This window comes from Anolis carolinensis, chromosome 3 (genome assembly GCF_035594765.1).
Source record: "Anolis carolinensis isolate JA03-04 chromosome 3, rAnoCar3.1.pri, whole genome shotgun sequence".
NCBI classification, from domain to species: Eukaryota; Metazoa; Chordata; class Lepidosauria; order Squamata; family Dactyloidae; genus Anolis; species Anolis carolinensis.
The window spans coordinates 73,958,176-73,973,304 of NC_085843.1; the positions used below are offsets into that span (position 1 = coordinate 73,958,176).

Below are 15,129 nucleotides of genomic sequence, written 5' to 3' on the forward strand. Positions count from 1 at the left end.
CAGTCCAGAAAATATTTCTGCAGAAATACATACAGGCTGTTTGGAACAATATATAAAGAGATCTTGGAGATGGGACCTGCGGCCAAAGAGACATGAAGATGTGTGAAGTGGCAGGTATAGATTTGCATACTCTCCAGCCTCATGCCTCCTACACAACACAATGAACAAACTAAACATAAAGCTGGAGATGGGGGACATAAGGGAGCTGATATTTGGGATGGGAGGAATGCACTACTATATAGGGACCCACCGCTATCTTAAAGGCAGAAGTAAGCAAAAATTCAGGTTGTGTAGCATTATAGATTTCGGAATTCTGAATTAGAGATACCCAATCTCTACTTTGAAATACAAATGGATACATGCAATTTTTACTATTTTCATGGGGGTGCTCAAACTGTATTTTGGGGGGAAACCAAGTGGCAAATTAAGTATGTCTTGTTTCCTTGAGAATTCCTTATTATTGCTACACAGATTTCGCAGCACAGCTTAAATAATTTAGAACAATTCTGTTCTACATTTCACCAGCAAACCTTATTGTTGCTAATACAATCCATTTCAGATTAAAGCAGAAGAGATGAATCTTTCCAGAAAAAATGCTAGAATTAAAGTTCTCGTATAGATTTTCCAACCTAAACAACCCATCTTTCCAGAAGGGTTCTTTAAGGCTACAAAGGCAATTGCCCCTTTTCCATCTTAAGGAGATCATAACAGGGAGTGAACATCACCTGCTGAAGCATAATCTACCAACCTAAGATTCTTAAATGTGCACACAGAGTATAAATAATAGAAATGAATATTGTGATAGCTCAGAACTGTGAATTTATATGTTCTAGTAATGTCAAATGGATTTTATATACAGCAGGTTACATTCCATATCTATGTAGTATTTTGAAACCTTTTAAATAGCTAAAGTATGTCTAATAGAACAGGTGAAAACAACTTGTACTGAAACTGTTTTATTGAAATGGTAGAAGACAAGCATCTAGCAGAGATTAGTCTCATAATTTAAAGGTAAGTAACACACATGACAAGATACACAGCTCTTCAGAAGTAGTACACTGAATTGTCTCAGTCACTTTGGTCACCATCCAAGTCCTTCTTTCCTGATGGCGGTTTAGGGCCACCAGCTGGTTTTGCCATGATGATCTACAAGAAGAAGTCATTATTAGATTTGATACCTCCAAGTTATGTAGCAAGCAATTGAAGTATGGCAAAATTAGATTTTATCCTTTATTTGGTATGTGCCTTTATCATTCTGTGCACTTTCTATTAGTGAATACTAGAAACAACTACAGTAATTTATGTTGTATCTTTCATGTCATGGTAGTTAATTCTTTCAGTTTTATAAAACAGAAAACCCATTTATTAATAACAGCCATCGCAAAACAGAAATGGGAGTGCTTCAAAACAGGCAAGTAATTACTTGTTCTAGGTTAAGACATCTAAGTGTGTTTCAGGACATACCTCCTTAGAAGGAAAATAAATGCCTTCTAAAAGTTTTGTTTTTTAAAAAACATGCAATGTGAAATAGTCTCATTCAGAATACATTTTTACAAAATGTTCACAAAAAATTTTAAGAACCAGTTGCCATGGTCAAGGTTGATCTACATCCAATACTCTGAAAGTGTCCCACTATATTTGCCGATCGACCTAAAGGAGGATCCTTGGTCTTTGGGTAAGGCCACTACTTTTCTGCCACAACAACTATATCATTTAACTCCCTACATATGTATTAGCATGAATGTCCCCAGATATGCTTTTGATGTATTGGATGTTAACAACTGACAGCCAACTAGGCCAAAAAGGTAAAAAAGGTTAGTGTAGTATTCTTGTGGCACTCTAAGGTTGGATCATGCACATTAAGATCCTGAATAACATTTTAGCCTATTTTAATGAAAATTTAATACCATATGTTTCACTCTTTTAAATGTCTCAAGCAGATTGTTAGATGGTGATATAGCCAACACGTGATTCTTTGGAAGTAAGCACTCATCCAATCCAGGCAAAGTGTCAAGTACTCATGCAGTCACGGTTTTTTGTCAACAGAAGACATGATGCTAAATCTTACTAAATCCTACTGTTCAGGGGCCTTCATGCCAGTCATCTTTGTCCCAATTTTCTGGTGCTTTAGGGGCTTTTGGACCACCTGCTGCTTTTGCCATAATAATCTACAGAAATCGCATATTGAAATACAAATTTCCACAACTTTCATCTTTAAACAAGTCACAACATATCATATTAATTTTGAATATTGTTTGTATACAGCTGATAACAATATGCACTCTCATCACTGGCTCTAAAGCTGACATCTGGAGGGGCACATGTTCCCCACTCATTCTATACAATAACTGAACATTAGTTACCCATAAAGCAGAGCTTCAAACAGTAACTTAACTCTGAAATGAATGTATGATTTGCATAATATATTGAGTCAATTATGTCCACTTACTTGATCAACTCTTAGCACAGTCACCGCAGCATTTGTTGCCAGCTTGATTGCCCAGTATTTCCCAAGGTATGTGTCTAATATACCACCTTCCAACATATCTTTCACAGCTGCAGCTTCAGCCTGTCAAAAACATGGGCACACAAATTTCATGGCTATTACTTTTTAAAGTCCTCACCTGAATAAAGACAGTTTTAAAGAACTGGGAAATAGTGTCACAACTTATCATTTTCAATAACTATTTTATTTCAATGGCTTTGCTGGAATACATTTGACTTATTTTTCTGTCAAAGGGTAAACAAGGCTTCCTGGCATTTCCTTGCAATCTTCTTCCTGGACAAAGTTCATTCCCAAGGCACAACAATGGAGCATCATACAAAATCGTACCTCAATATCAAAGCCAACATTTTTGTTGCCTTCCTGATGTACTGCATAGAGCTTAGAAATAAGTTCGTTCCCCTTCACTCCAGAATTTTCTGCCAGGGCTCGGGGAATGGCTTCAAATGCCTCAGCAAATTTCTTGATAGCATATTGATCAAGACCTGGACATGTCTAAAGAACAAATGTGAAGGGAAAAAAAACATTAAGACACAGAGTATTTGCAGTATTAGCACCTGTATCTTTCTTCTGCCCAGTAGGGCTCTCAAACCAATAGCTGTTAATTGGGATGGCTATGTATTACTTCCTGTTCAGAAGCAGTATTGCACTGTAATATTTAGTTGCCAGGAAGTGTAAGATGGAGGATGAAGTTGAATTCATGTCTTGCTTGAAAGCTTCCTGTAGATCACTGGCCAGCCACTAATATAATCCTACCTGACCCTCTTTTGGAGAAGCCTACCTTACTCACCCATAGAGTTTATAATTTTCACCCCTCGTACTTTGGTCGTTCGCCCTTGTTTAATTCTTGGCCTGTTTTTTATACTGTTTTATTATGTTACTGGGTTAGTATTTTTACCTGTTGATGACGTGTGTCATGTATGTATTTTATTTTGTTTTATTGTAATTGCCTGGGCGTGGCCCCATGTTAGCCGCCCGAGTCCCTTCGGGGAGATGGAGGTGAGGTACAATCACAACCACAATCAAGGGGTTGTTATGAAACAACACATGTTATGTATCTACCAAGCTAGTGTCATTTTAAAGAAAAAGACACAATGAGGAGTATCTCAAATTATGGGCAAGGCCATACAAAAAGAAGCAACTTTTCACATATGTTGACCACCAGCCATTTATATTTGTGGCAGATAAAGAAACTAGAAATCAATGCAGTTGATGCAGAACCAGTGATATAAAATCTCTAAAGCATTTAATAGACCACATCAGGAAGAACTTCCTGTGAGAGCTGTTCGGCAGTGGAACTCTCTGCACCGGACTATGGTGGAGGTGCCTTCTTTGGAGGCTTTTAAAGCAGAGGCTGGATGGCCATCTGTCGGGGGTTCTTTGAATGCGATTTCCTGCTTCTTGGCAGGGGGTTGGACTGGATGGCCCATAAGGTCTCTTCCAACTTATGATTCTATGATTCCTGGCAGAAGCTGCAGTTTTTGAACACTTTAAGAGCAGTCCACAACACTGGAATTTAGAGTAGTCTAATCAAAAGTTAATTAAAACAATCATTACTGTGGTCAGGTCCACCTTCCTTAAGATGGCATGCAGTTGGTGCATCAGCTAAAGCTGAGGAAATGCAAGCCCTCTAGCACATCAGGAGCACTTCCAAGAACTTCCTCAAGTGTTGAACCGTCAGAAGGAGGGGACTCTAACCCCAATCCTAGCAGATAACTTAAGTTTATTAAGGGAAATGAAGTTCATAGCTTACTTCTCCATATGAAGTGATCTGCTTCGCCAATTCAATTTCTGTTGCACCCCCACCTGGAACAAGTCGTTTATCCTACAAAGAGTGCAGAAGTTACCATTAATTTCAAAGGCCATGACAACAAGTGCTAACTGAAGCATGAACTTACTATAAATTGAGTTTGCTATCTTGTATACAAATATACAAACTTAAATGGCTACAGTCACAGTTAAGAATATTGTTTATATAATATGTGTGTTATTGTCAGTGAGTGCATACATATTCACATACATATACTATTGATGTATTCATTTACATTTAATTTACATTCCTTTATATATGATATACTGATATGCCATCATTTCTTCTTCTGTACTGATGTTGGACTAGGATTTAGGGAAACCAGGGTTCAAATCCCTGTGCAGACATGAAAACCCACATGACAACCCTAACCAAACCACTTTCTCTCAATCTTAGAGAAAAGCACTGGCACACCTCCTTTGAAAATCTGCCAAGAAAATCCTACAACAGGTTTACCATAGTCAGAGTCACCCTTAAAGCACAATGGGGTTGCACTTAGGGAGGTATGAAATGAAATAATGTATCAAAACCACATGATTTATTCACAGGGCTTTACTCACCCGAGTAAGGACTTTGAAAGTGTTGACACCATCATCAACTGCTCTTTCTACATCATCCATGAGATTGTCTGTTGAGCCACGAATTACTATTGTGGAAATAGCACCATCTTCCTTGTCTGTGGAGTAGAGTGAAAAAATTAAATCATGAAGCACGATTCAGGTATGTGTGTAGCAAAAACAATACAATGTAATTTACTAAAATAATACCAAAACATACCATGTTTAAACACAACTACTTGTGTTTCTCCAACTTCTGATAAATACACACTGTCACAGTGTCCCAATTCCTCTAGATTTGGTGGTGTCTGGAAAGTAGAAAAGGAATTATAGCTCCACCAAGAAATGAATCTCCATTAAAAGAAACTCTGTGGCTATTTACCTACCAGTCTGGGTAGGGCTGTGGCACCAACTGTTTTACACAATCTCCTCAGATCCCACTTAGAGTTCAGCCTTTAAGAAAATACATAGTGTTCAGAATAACATCCATTCTAAAACCTAGAAATTCTTGTTAATACAATGAAATCACAATTATCAGGAATGTTCACTAAAACACTTAACTGATGCTACCTTAAAACTAGTGTTAGCAAGAAAATAATAGAATCATAGTACTGAAAGAAACCACAAGGGCCATCCAATCCAATCCCCTACCATGCAGAAAGATACAACCAAAGCATTCCCATTGCATCTAAAATACTGACATCCATTCCCCTCGGCACACATGACAACAGACACTTATGTGCTAAGCAATCCAAAATACATACTTTTAAGAACAGCTGTATCACATTTCTGTATTAGACCAATAGTACCTCAATATACTAGAGTAGTAGTAAACTACTACAATACATCACATTAATGGATTTTCAGGCATTTGTAAACTGAACTTAATGGATAAGACCACCCTCAATTGAAACTAACAAACCACATCCTTAAAATTAAGAGCAAAAGCTGCAGCAAAGTACAAGGTGAAAATGCATGAAGAATTAGCACATTATCTCCTCAATAATGTCAGTATCTAGAACATTTAGTGCATTTTCATCTTTTTAATCTTACCTGATCACCATAAGTTTGTACTTATTAGCATAATGTAGGGCCATGTCTGCCACTTTCCCGCCTGTAATTACAACATTTGCACCAGCATCAGCAATGGCCTTCACTTGTAACTCCATTAAGTTTTCTTCTCCTTTACTGAAAGTTGTCAGCTCCTCAGCATTCTTGATTAGCACAGTTCCCTGTAGACAGAACATGTGTTCCCAATTACTCACAAAAGCTACATACCAAGCGTCTGTATTTGCATATTTTTTATAGAATTACAGAGCTGGAAGGCGCCCACATGGCATCAAAGTTCAACTCATTAACAGAAAATTAATTAATTAGTTAACAGATTGTTAGCCCAATGCCAGGCTTGTTTCTACTGATCTGTAAACACTAGAATTCTTTCAAGATGAAGAACATGGTATAAACAACTACTGAAAAGCAATAATACTGTCAATAAGATTGTACCTTTGTTTCTGTTATCATACCATCAAAAGGACAAGAATACACAGCTATTTTAGCATTTTTGACAGAAGTAATATCCCCTTCAGTTTCTTTTTTAAAAACCATGCCATGCAAAACTGTTGATGCGCAAATGCCAGATCCCTGAAGAAAAAAAGGTAACAGTTATTATCCTATCCTAGTTAAGAAAAACGTATTTTAAATTTAAGATTACCTTTGTTCTTGTATTTAAAAATTTGCTACTACAAACTTTACAATATATCTGATTTTTCAGACTGATTTTCCCCATCTTCCTGTCTCTGAACACCCAAAAATTAACTACTCCAAGTCCAGTCTACTCTCTCCTACTTGTGCAAAAATAATCTGCTGTTATCATGATTCAACATTACACTGACATTACTCAAACAATAATTCATCTTTTTCTGTGCATTCTGCTTAAGAATCTCAATCTTTTTATAAAATCATTCACGATCTAATATTTCTGGAAAACTTTGGATACAAAGGAAAACTTTGGCTGCGTAGAAACAATATCTGCTACAGACTTACATGTGGCAGAAGGTATATTTCTTAACACTTTGCCATCTACCTTACTCCAACTAAAGTTTGCCTGGTAATATTTTTTCCCCTAAGAAGTTATATTCCTAAAACATTAAGCATACCAAAACAATGCTGGCATCTTTAAGTGTAGCACCAAGTAAGTTTTGATATAGCCTAATTAAAACAATTTCCTTGTATAATCATCTTTAAAGGCTACTCATTTAGTAGTGATAATAAATTCCAATGATTACTTACTAAGATTTTGCACACTCTAATGTTGTCAACATTGAAGTGGCCCGAATCAGGAAAAACAGATACTGAAAATGAATTAAAAACCAAAATTACACGACTTTTGTAAATATTATTATATGAAATCTATTTTTTCAAATCTTGAGTTACTGAAGAGAATCTTCAACATATGAGAACTGAGTAAGTAAAAATGTTACAACATATGTTATAAACAAGTTAAGTGTTATTCTTCCTTTACAGGAATTGTAAAATCAACCTTGCAGTACAGGGACAGAAAGCCCACAATAAAAACAAAATCCAGTAACAATAATTTTGAATTAGTGTGCGACTGAAACCTGTTTCCATTACAAAACCCAAGCTGTAGTAATACTTGCATAAAAATGACATATAAAGGGTGTTATTGAAGCAATTCCCAGTAACTTCGGATACACCTATGTTAACCTTTACAGTACTTACCACATGCTTCAGAAATAAGTTTAGTTAGAAAGGCTTCACTGCCACACTGTTTACTCATTATCGAAGTCTGCAACAGAGATGCCACTTCTTCAACATCCCGAAGATTTTTTGCAGAGCAACATACTAGATCAGGTAGAATTTCTAAGGCTTTCTTGGAAGCTTTTTCATAGCCTTCAATCACCTGTAATTAAATACATCAAAATCATGTCATTGTTGCTCAACTAAATATGAATAAACTTATCAAAAATCTGTAAAGAATTATCTACAAATTACAATTGGAGATGTTCAAAATGCATTAACACAGTTCAAAGATAATCTGGAAAAAAACCCAGAAAAATTAGAATGAAACTACAATCTTATATACAGCACGAAAGACATACAACAACCCCAATCTTATATTTGTTTACACAACAATATTTATGTAGGTATGTGCTTTCAAGCCACCAGTCAACTTACAACAAACCTATGAACTGCATAGCTTCTTGTTAGGCAATAAATAAATAAATATTTATTCTTATACCCCACCTCCATCTCCCCGAAGGGACTTGGGGCGGCTTACATGGGGCGAAAGCCCAGACCAATACCCTAAAAAACCTAAAACATCAAATAGCAAAAAACGTGCGCATGAAAATCAACATTAACATAAAATAGCAAAACATTGGTAAACAACATAAATTTTAAAAGACAGTAAGTACAGCAATAAGATAATAAAAAACGAACTGGGAAAAATTGCACTAAGTGAGTCTTGTTAACATGAGATAGTTGATAAAGTGCTGCAAAATCGTGGGGGATTTGGACTGGGGTAGACCCTGAGGTATATCAGAAAATTAACAAAGCAAAAGTGCAACCAATCAGAAAGTGGACACCAAACCAGTATTTATCATACAGATGGGCAGTTCTTATCCAAAGGCCTGTGTGAAGAGCCAGGTTTTAAGGCTCTTCCTAAACGCAGCCAAGGTGGTAGCTTGCCTAATTTCCCTGGAGAGCAAGTTCCAGAGCTGGGGGGCCACCAGAGAGAAGGCCCTCTCCCTCGTCCCCACCAACCGCGCTTGCGACAGAGGTGGGAGCGAAAGGAGGGTCTCCCGTGATGAACGAAGAGATCGTGTAGGTTTGTAGGGAGAAATGCGGTCACGAAGGTAGGTGGGTCCCAAATCGTTTAGGGTTTTGTAGGTGATCACCTGCACCTTGAATTGGGTCCGGAAAATGAACGGCAGCCAATGGAGCTCCTTAAACAGGGAGGATTTAAGTTTGGTCCTAAGTAATGAAGATATTTGTGAATTACACTGGCCAACTCACATTTGGTGCCTCAAATGTTAGCCCTTTTTCTGGGTATATGACCTGCTGGTTCCAAAAATGGCACCATGTTTCCACTATCAGCTCTAGTTTTTGATATACAGAACATATGTTATCTTCCAGTCACCATCTGAATTTATCAATTTCTTCCTCAGAAATTAGTTTAGAGAACCTGGCATTTGTTGGTAGTTTCCAATTAAAGTATTAACTAAGATGGATTCTGCTTAGCTTACAAGATCTGGCTCCTTGACTATTAAGGAAAGCTCTACGCAAAAGTACTTTGGTTTAATGGGATTAATTTTAACTTGGGGCTATTCAAGGTCAAATTGTTTTGAAATATTAATATGAACTGTAATCACTGAAGCAAGATAAAAAAATTACCTCTGAAACAGAAAGTCCCATTCTTAGTAGCTCCTCTGCATGTTCCAGGAGGGCTCCAGCAAAAACAAGAACAAAATTTGTTCCATCACCAACCTCTTGCTCTTGCATGTGAGAAGCCATGACAATCATTTTTGCAGCAGGATGCTGAACCTATTCAAGATTGTATATCAGAGAAAACATTTTAAGTTCAATATAAAAATAACATAACAGTAAACTTTATTGTGTATTAACCTACACCACACATACAAGATATATAGCTCACTAGCTGTGCCCGGCCACGCGTTGCTGTGGCGAAGTATGGTGGTATGGGAAATAAAGTATTGAGGAATTGGTGGTAGTTAAGGTCAAGGGTAAAGGTTTTCCCCAGACATTAAGTCCAGTCGTGTCTTACTCTGGAGGTTGGTGCTCATCTCCATTTCTAAGCCGAAGAGCCGGCGTTGTCCGTAGACTCCTCCAAGGTCATGTGGGATGACTACATGGAGCGGCGTTACCTTCCTACCGGAGCAGTACCTATTGATGCACTCACATTTGCATGTTTTCGAACTTCTGGGTTGGCAGAAGCTGGGGCTAACAGTGGGGGCTCTCTCCGCTCCCCCAATTCAAACCTGTGGCCTTTCGGTCCAGAAGTTCAGCAGCTCAGCGCTTTGACACGCTGCGCCATCAGGGGATATTATTTCCTAAAGGTTGTGAATATACAATATTTCTGATTGGTTTTTTTTTGTTGATTGGAGGCAAGTATGAATGCTGCAATTAGGAAAAACGATGTAATGGCCTTGCAGCTTTAAAGCCTGGCTGTTTCCTCCCTGAGTGAATTTTTTGTTGGGAGGTATTAGCTGGCCCTGATTGTTTCCTGTCTTGTTTTCAGAGTGGTGTTGTTTGCGATATTTTATGTGCTTCTACTGTCTGTGGCCCTGAGAAAACAGGATTTTCCAGACTTTGATGATGGGAATACTTTGTTGGGAGGTGTTAGCTGGCCCTGATTGTTTCCTGTCTGGAATTCCCTTGTTTTCAGAGTGGTGTTGTTTGCGATATTTTATGTGCTTCTACTGTCTGTGGCCCTGAGAAAACAGGATTTGCCAGACTTTGATGATGGGAATACTTTGTTGGGAGGTGTTAGCTGGCCCTGATTATTTCCTGTGTGGAATTCCCCTGTTTATTTACTGTCCTGGTTTTAGAGATTATATTGTTCTGCATTATTCTATCCCAGTAATTATTTCATATTAAAGAAGAATCTCACTTATCCAACATTCGCTTATACAATGTTCTGGATTATCCAACGCAGTCTGCCTTTTCATAATCAATGTTTTTGTAGTCAGTGTTTTAAATTCATTGTGATATTTTAGTGGTAAATTTGTAAATACAGTACAGTAGAGTCTCACTTATCCAACATAAACGGGCCGGCAGAACGTTGGATAAGCGTATATGTTGGATAATGAGGAATTAAGGATAACCCTATTAAACATCAAATTAAGTTATGATTTTACAAATTAAGCACCAAAACATCATGTTAGACAACAAATTTGTCAGAAAAAGTAGTTCAGTACACAGTAATGCTATATGTTAATTACTGTATTTATGAATTTAGCACCAAAATATCACGATATATTGAAAGCATTGACTACAAAAATGCGTTGGATAATCCAGAACGCTGGATAAGCGAGTGTTGGATAAGTGAGACTCTACTGTAAATACTACATAGCATTACTGCGCATGGAACTACTTTTTCTGTCAAATTTGTTGTATATGTTTTGGTGCTTAATTTGTATAACGATTACCTAATTTGATGTTTAATTGGCTTTTCCTGAATCCCTTCTTATTATCCAACATATTCACTTATCCTGCCGGCCTGTTTACGTTGGATAAGTGAGACTCTACTGTATATTTCTAATCTTATATTATCTGCTCAGAACTGGATTATATGAGGACCCTTCTTCACAGCTGTATAAAATGCACACTGAAGTGGATTATATGGTAGTGTGGAGTCAAGATAATCCAGTGCAAAGCAGATAATATAAGATTATAAATGGGTTATATAGCTGTGTTGAAGGGCCTTGAGTCTACACTGCCATATAATCCAGTGCAAATTAGATAATCTGTGGAAGAAGTCTAAGTGAGGCCTAAATCTGCCTGTCCCCTAACTGAAACCTGGCTGTCCCTTGGTTGCTAGGCAACCAAGTGGGCAAAGATTAGCCCTCTAAACTGGCAGCAATTGGATAAAAAAAATTATTGCTCTCCCTCTAATTAGGACTTTATTTTTCTTTTCTTTTTGTTGTATCAACCTTGAGGCGTGGATGATGGGTTGTGTTGTCAAATTTTGAGGTTGGGGGGCCTGTACTTTTGTTGTTTTGTGAATCGCCGTGATGCCATCACTCTTTTATATATATAGATAGATAAACTACTCCTAATTTTAAAAGGTAATGCACTGTACACATTATAAAACGTAATATGCTAAAAGTTTTTCATTTTTGTGGTTCCCTACAGCAAAATGCCCACATTTCTCATATAGGCCTCTATGCAATTCTGCTGATCATTCAACTGCCTCTACTTCAAAGCCAAGTTCAGCGCATAACCATTTCTGTCTTCCTACTACAAAGGAATCAAAGATTTCTGTAACAAATAACATGCAAAACACTCAGTGAAATATTTTATGTAAATAACTATTTTAAACAGAGTATGAATGAAAGAGAACTTACTTCCAATTCCCTTAAGATTGTAGCTGCATCATTAGTAACAAAAAGTTTTTCCAAATGATTGATAACCATTTTGTTCATCCCTGAAATAAAACAGAATGACTTAAATATAATTCATCACATCAGAAGTCAATTTAATATGCAGATTTGTTTTTTTAATATGCTAAGCATGCTAATAAAATGGTACTGATATGTGAGAATCTGTCTCAGAAATGACAAATTCTAAGTTCTAATTAATTATCCCAAAAAATAATGGATTTCCCAGGTTTATACTTGACTGAATGTTTATACCTTCTAGTTTCCTAATTATAGTTACACAGAAATGAAACTGAAATATATTTACACACTTTTTAAAACTTACCATTTGGTCCATATGCTGTGCGAGTTGTTTGGGCAAGTTCTTTACATGCATTAATGTTTCGATACACAGCTTCCTCCAATCCTGAATAATGCTGCAGACAAAAAGGCCCTCAGAATTAGACACAGAATAGTATACAACATGATAACCTCCTATACCTAACATCTATGGTATTGCCACTTCATTCCCATTCATAGAATCATAGAGTTGGAAGAGACCTCATGGGCCATCCAGTCCAACCCCCTGCCAAGCAGGAAAATCGCATTCAAGGCACCCCCGACAGATGGCCATCCAACATCTGAGAGAGCTCCACTGCTGAACAGCTGTAACAGTGAGGAAGTTCTTCCTAATGTTCAGGTGGAAGCCATTGTTCCGCGTCCTAATTTCCAGGGCAGCAGAAAACAAGCTTGCTCCCTCCTCCCTATGGCTTCCCCTCACATATTTGTACATGGCTAGCATGTCTCCTCTCAGCCTTCTCTTCTGCAGGCGGAAACATGCCCAGTTCTTTAAGCCACTCCTCATAGGGCTTGTTCTCCAGACTCTTGATCATTTTAGTTGCAGTTCTCTGGACACATTCCAGCTTGTCAACATCTCCCTTAAATTGTGGTGCCCAGAATTAGACGCAGTGTAATTCCAGGTGTGGCCTGATCAAGGCAGAATAGAGGGGTAGCATGACTTCCCTGGATCTAGACCAGGGGTTCTCAAACTTTTTAAGCCAAGGGCCGGTCCACAATCCTTCAGACTGTTGAGGGGCCGGATTGTCATTTGGAAAAAAATACAAACAAATTCCGATGCACACTGAATATGTCTTATTTGTAGTGCAAAAACAACAACAGCAGCAACAACAACAATGAAAGAACAATACAATATTTAAAAATAAAAACAATTTTAACCAACATTTATCAGGATTTCAATGGGAAGTGTGGTCCTGCTTCTGGCCAATGAGATAGTCAAGTTAATTAGGGTTGTTGTTGTTGTGTGCCTTCAAGTCATTTCAGACTTTGGGCGAGCCTAAGTCTAAAATCTATTTATTTATTTATTTACTGCATTTATTTACTACATTTGTATCACACCCTTCTCACCCCAAAGGGGACTCAGAGTGGCTTACAAATTATATGTACATACAATATATTATATTATTAGCACAGCACAATATTAGCATTATATATTACTATATTGAACTATACCACTATACTATAATATTATTAGTAATATTATATGTAATATAGAATATATAATTAATATTATTATGTGGTATTATTATTAGTGTTATATTGTATTACATTATAATATTATCAATATTATATGTATATACAATATATTATATTCTAAAACTGAGGGCGGGGGCCAGGTAAATGACTTCGGAGGGCCGCATCCGGCCCCCGGGCCTTAGTTTGGGGACCCCTGATCTAGACAATAGACTCCTATTTATGCAGACCAAAATCCCATTGGCTTTTTTAGCAGCTGCATGACATTCTTAGCTCACATTGAACTTGTTGTCCATGAAGACTCCAAGATCTTTTTTACTTGTACTGCTATCGAGCCAGGCATATCCCATTGTGCACCTGTGCATTTCATTTTTTCTGCCTAAGTGAAGTATCTTGCAATTGTCTCTGTTACAATTAATTTTGTTAGTTTTGGCCCATCTTTCTAATCTGTTACGATCATTTCGAATTCTACTCCTGTTTTCTGGAGGATTGGCTATCCCTCCAAATACTTCAACTGCCACAGTTCCTAACAGCTGGTAAGCTGGCTGGGATTTCTGGGAGGTGAAGTCCAAAACACCTGGAGGGCCGAAGTTTGCCCATGCCTGCTATAAAGTGACTTCGAGACTGCTGTCAGAACAGGAGGGTGGCACAAGAGGCATGCAGGAACCTCCCAAAAGCATCACTAGGTTTCTAACTCACCAAGGGAGAGCATGAGTTGTAAACGGAGGCATGAATTGGAGCATCCAAGCCACCTGGAGAGGCCGGTCTGCCATTTTTGGACAACTCGTGCTTCTGAATCACAAACTTATAATTAAAAGAGGCGTGGGTGGGGTCTTTTCCTCCCTGCCCCAAGCCAGGCGCGTACCTCTTACGTCAGCACGAGGGAGTTATTTGCTACGGTCAACGCCTCTTTGGCGCACGTGCCCCCCCCCCCCGGGTTGGTAAGCAACGGGCCCAGCACGTAAGGCGGCAGGAAAAGTGGGGAATCCACCGCCTGGCTCACCCGACCCACCTCGGGGGAAGGGAAGGCACGGGAAGGAGGCCAGCGGCGCTCACTCTCAATGGTCCCTTTGGCTCCGCCCCTGAGCAGCGCGTGTTCCCTCAGAACTCAACGGCCCAGGCCACGGCTTCTGGAACCTTCCGTGTTCGCCTCCCTCCTTCCCCGGTCCGGCGCTCTCACCTTCGCGCCATCCTTCAGCATCTGAGCGAAGCCCGGGGCTTTCGGGACGTGCAGCGCCATCTTCTCTCTCTCTCTTTTTCTTTCTCGGCTGCTTCTGAAGACCAGGGAAGGGCTGGAGCGGCGTGCGCGAGCTGAGGCCTCCCGTCGTCCCCTTCGCGCGCAGGCGCAGAGAGAAAGGAGGCGATGGAAAGGGAGCGGGTGGGGGAGCGACCCAAAACGAGGGAGGCGTTGCGCATGCGCCGCTGGAGAAGAGCCTGCCTTTGGCTCCACTTTGTGGCTCAATGTTATGGGATCATGGGAGGTGTAGTTTTGGACGGTTTTTAGCCTTCCCTCCCTCACTGAACTACAAATCCCAAGATTCCATAGCAGGCATGGGCAAACTCTGATTTTCCAGGTGTTTTAGACTGAAC

The 15,129-nt window shown here is 38.9% G+C and overlaps 1 protein-coding gene across 2 annotated transcripts; it reads right to left on the minus strand.

Moving 5' to 3' along the window:
* Nucleotides 1–940: 940 nt before the first annotated feature.
* On the minus strand, nt 941–14,898 carry cct8 (chaperonin containing TCP1 subunit 8). Of its 2 annotated transcripts, XM_008107624.3 has the most exons (16): nt 14,720–14,898; nt 12,335–12,425; nt 11,977–12,056; nt 9,284–9,433; nt 7,610–7,790; nt 7,160–7,221; nt 6,374–6,511; nt 5,924–6,102; nt 5,257–5,323; nt 5,091–5,178; nt 4,874–4,989; nt 4,257–4,328; nt 2,834–2,998; nt 2,450–2,569; nt 2,069–2,168; nt 941–1,146 (listed from the first exon to the last, which is right to left on the minus strand). In XM_008107624.3, the coding sequence occupies exons 1-15, from the start codon at nt 14,777–14,779 to the stop codon at nt 2,082–2,084; spliced, it is 1,656 nt and encodes a 551-aa protein (XP_008105831.1). In that variant the 5' UTR covers nt 14,780–14,898; the 3' UTR covers nt 941–1,146; nt 2,069–2,081. The 2 variants fall into 2 exon arrangements, with proteins under 2 accessions (XP_008105831.1, XP_003219112.1); XM_003219064.4 differs by lacking the exon at nt 2,069–2,168 and having other exon boundaries at nt 14,720–14,896.
* Between the last annotated feature and the right edge of the window lie 231 nt (nt 14,899–15,129).

Excerpts from the sequence above, each read along its gene's own strand:
- cct8 (XM_008107624.3), bottom strand. The coding sequence starts at position 14,779 with ATGGCGCTGCACGTCCCGAAAGCCCCGGGCTTCGCTCAGATGCTGAAG. Across the intron at positions 7,222-7,609 it reads ACTTATTTCTGAAGCATGTG|TATCTGTTTTTCCTGATTCG; the intron begins GTAAGTACTGTA and ends ATTCATTTTCAG. Across the intron at positions 4,329-4,873 it reads CTTTCAAAGTCCTTACTCGG|GATAAACGACTTGTTCCAGG; the intron begins GTGAGTAAAGCC and ends CACTCTTTGTAG.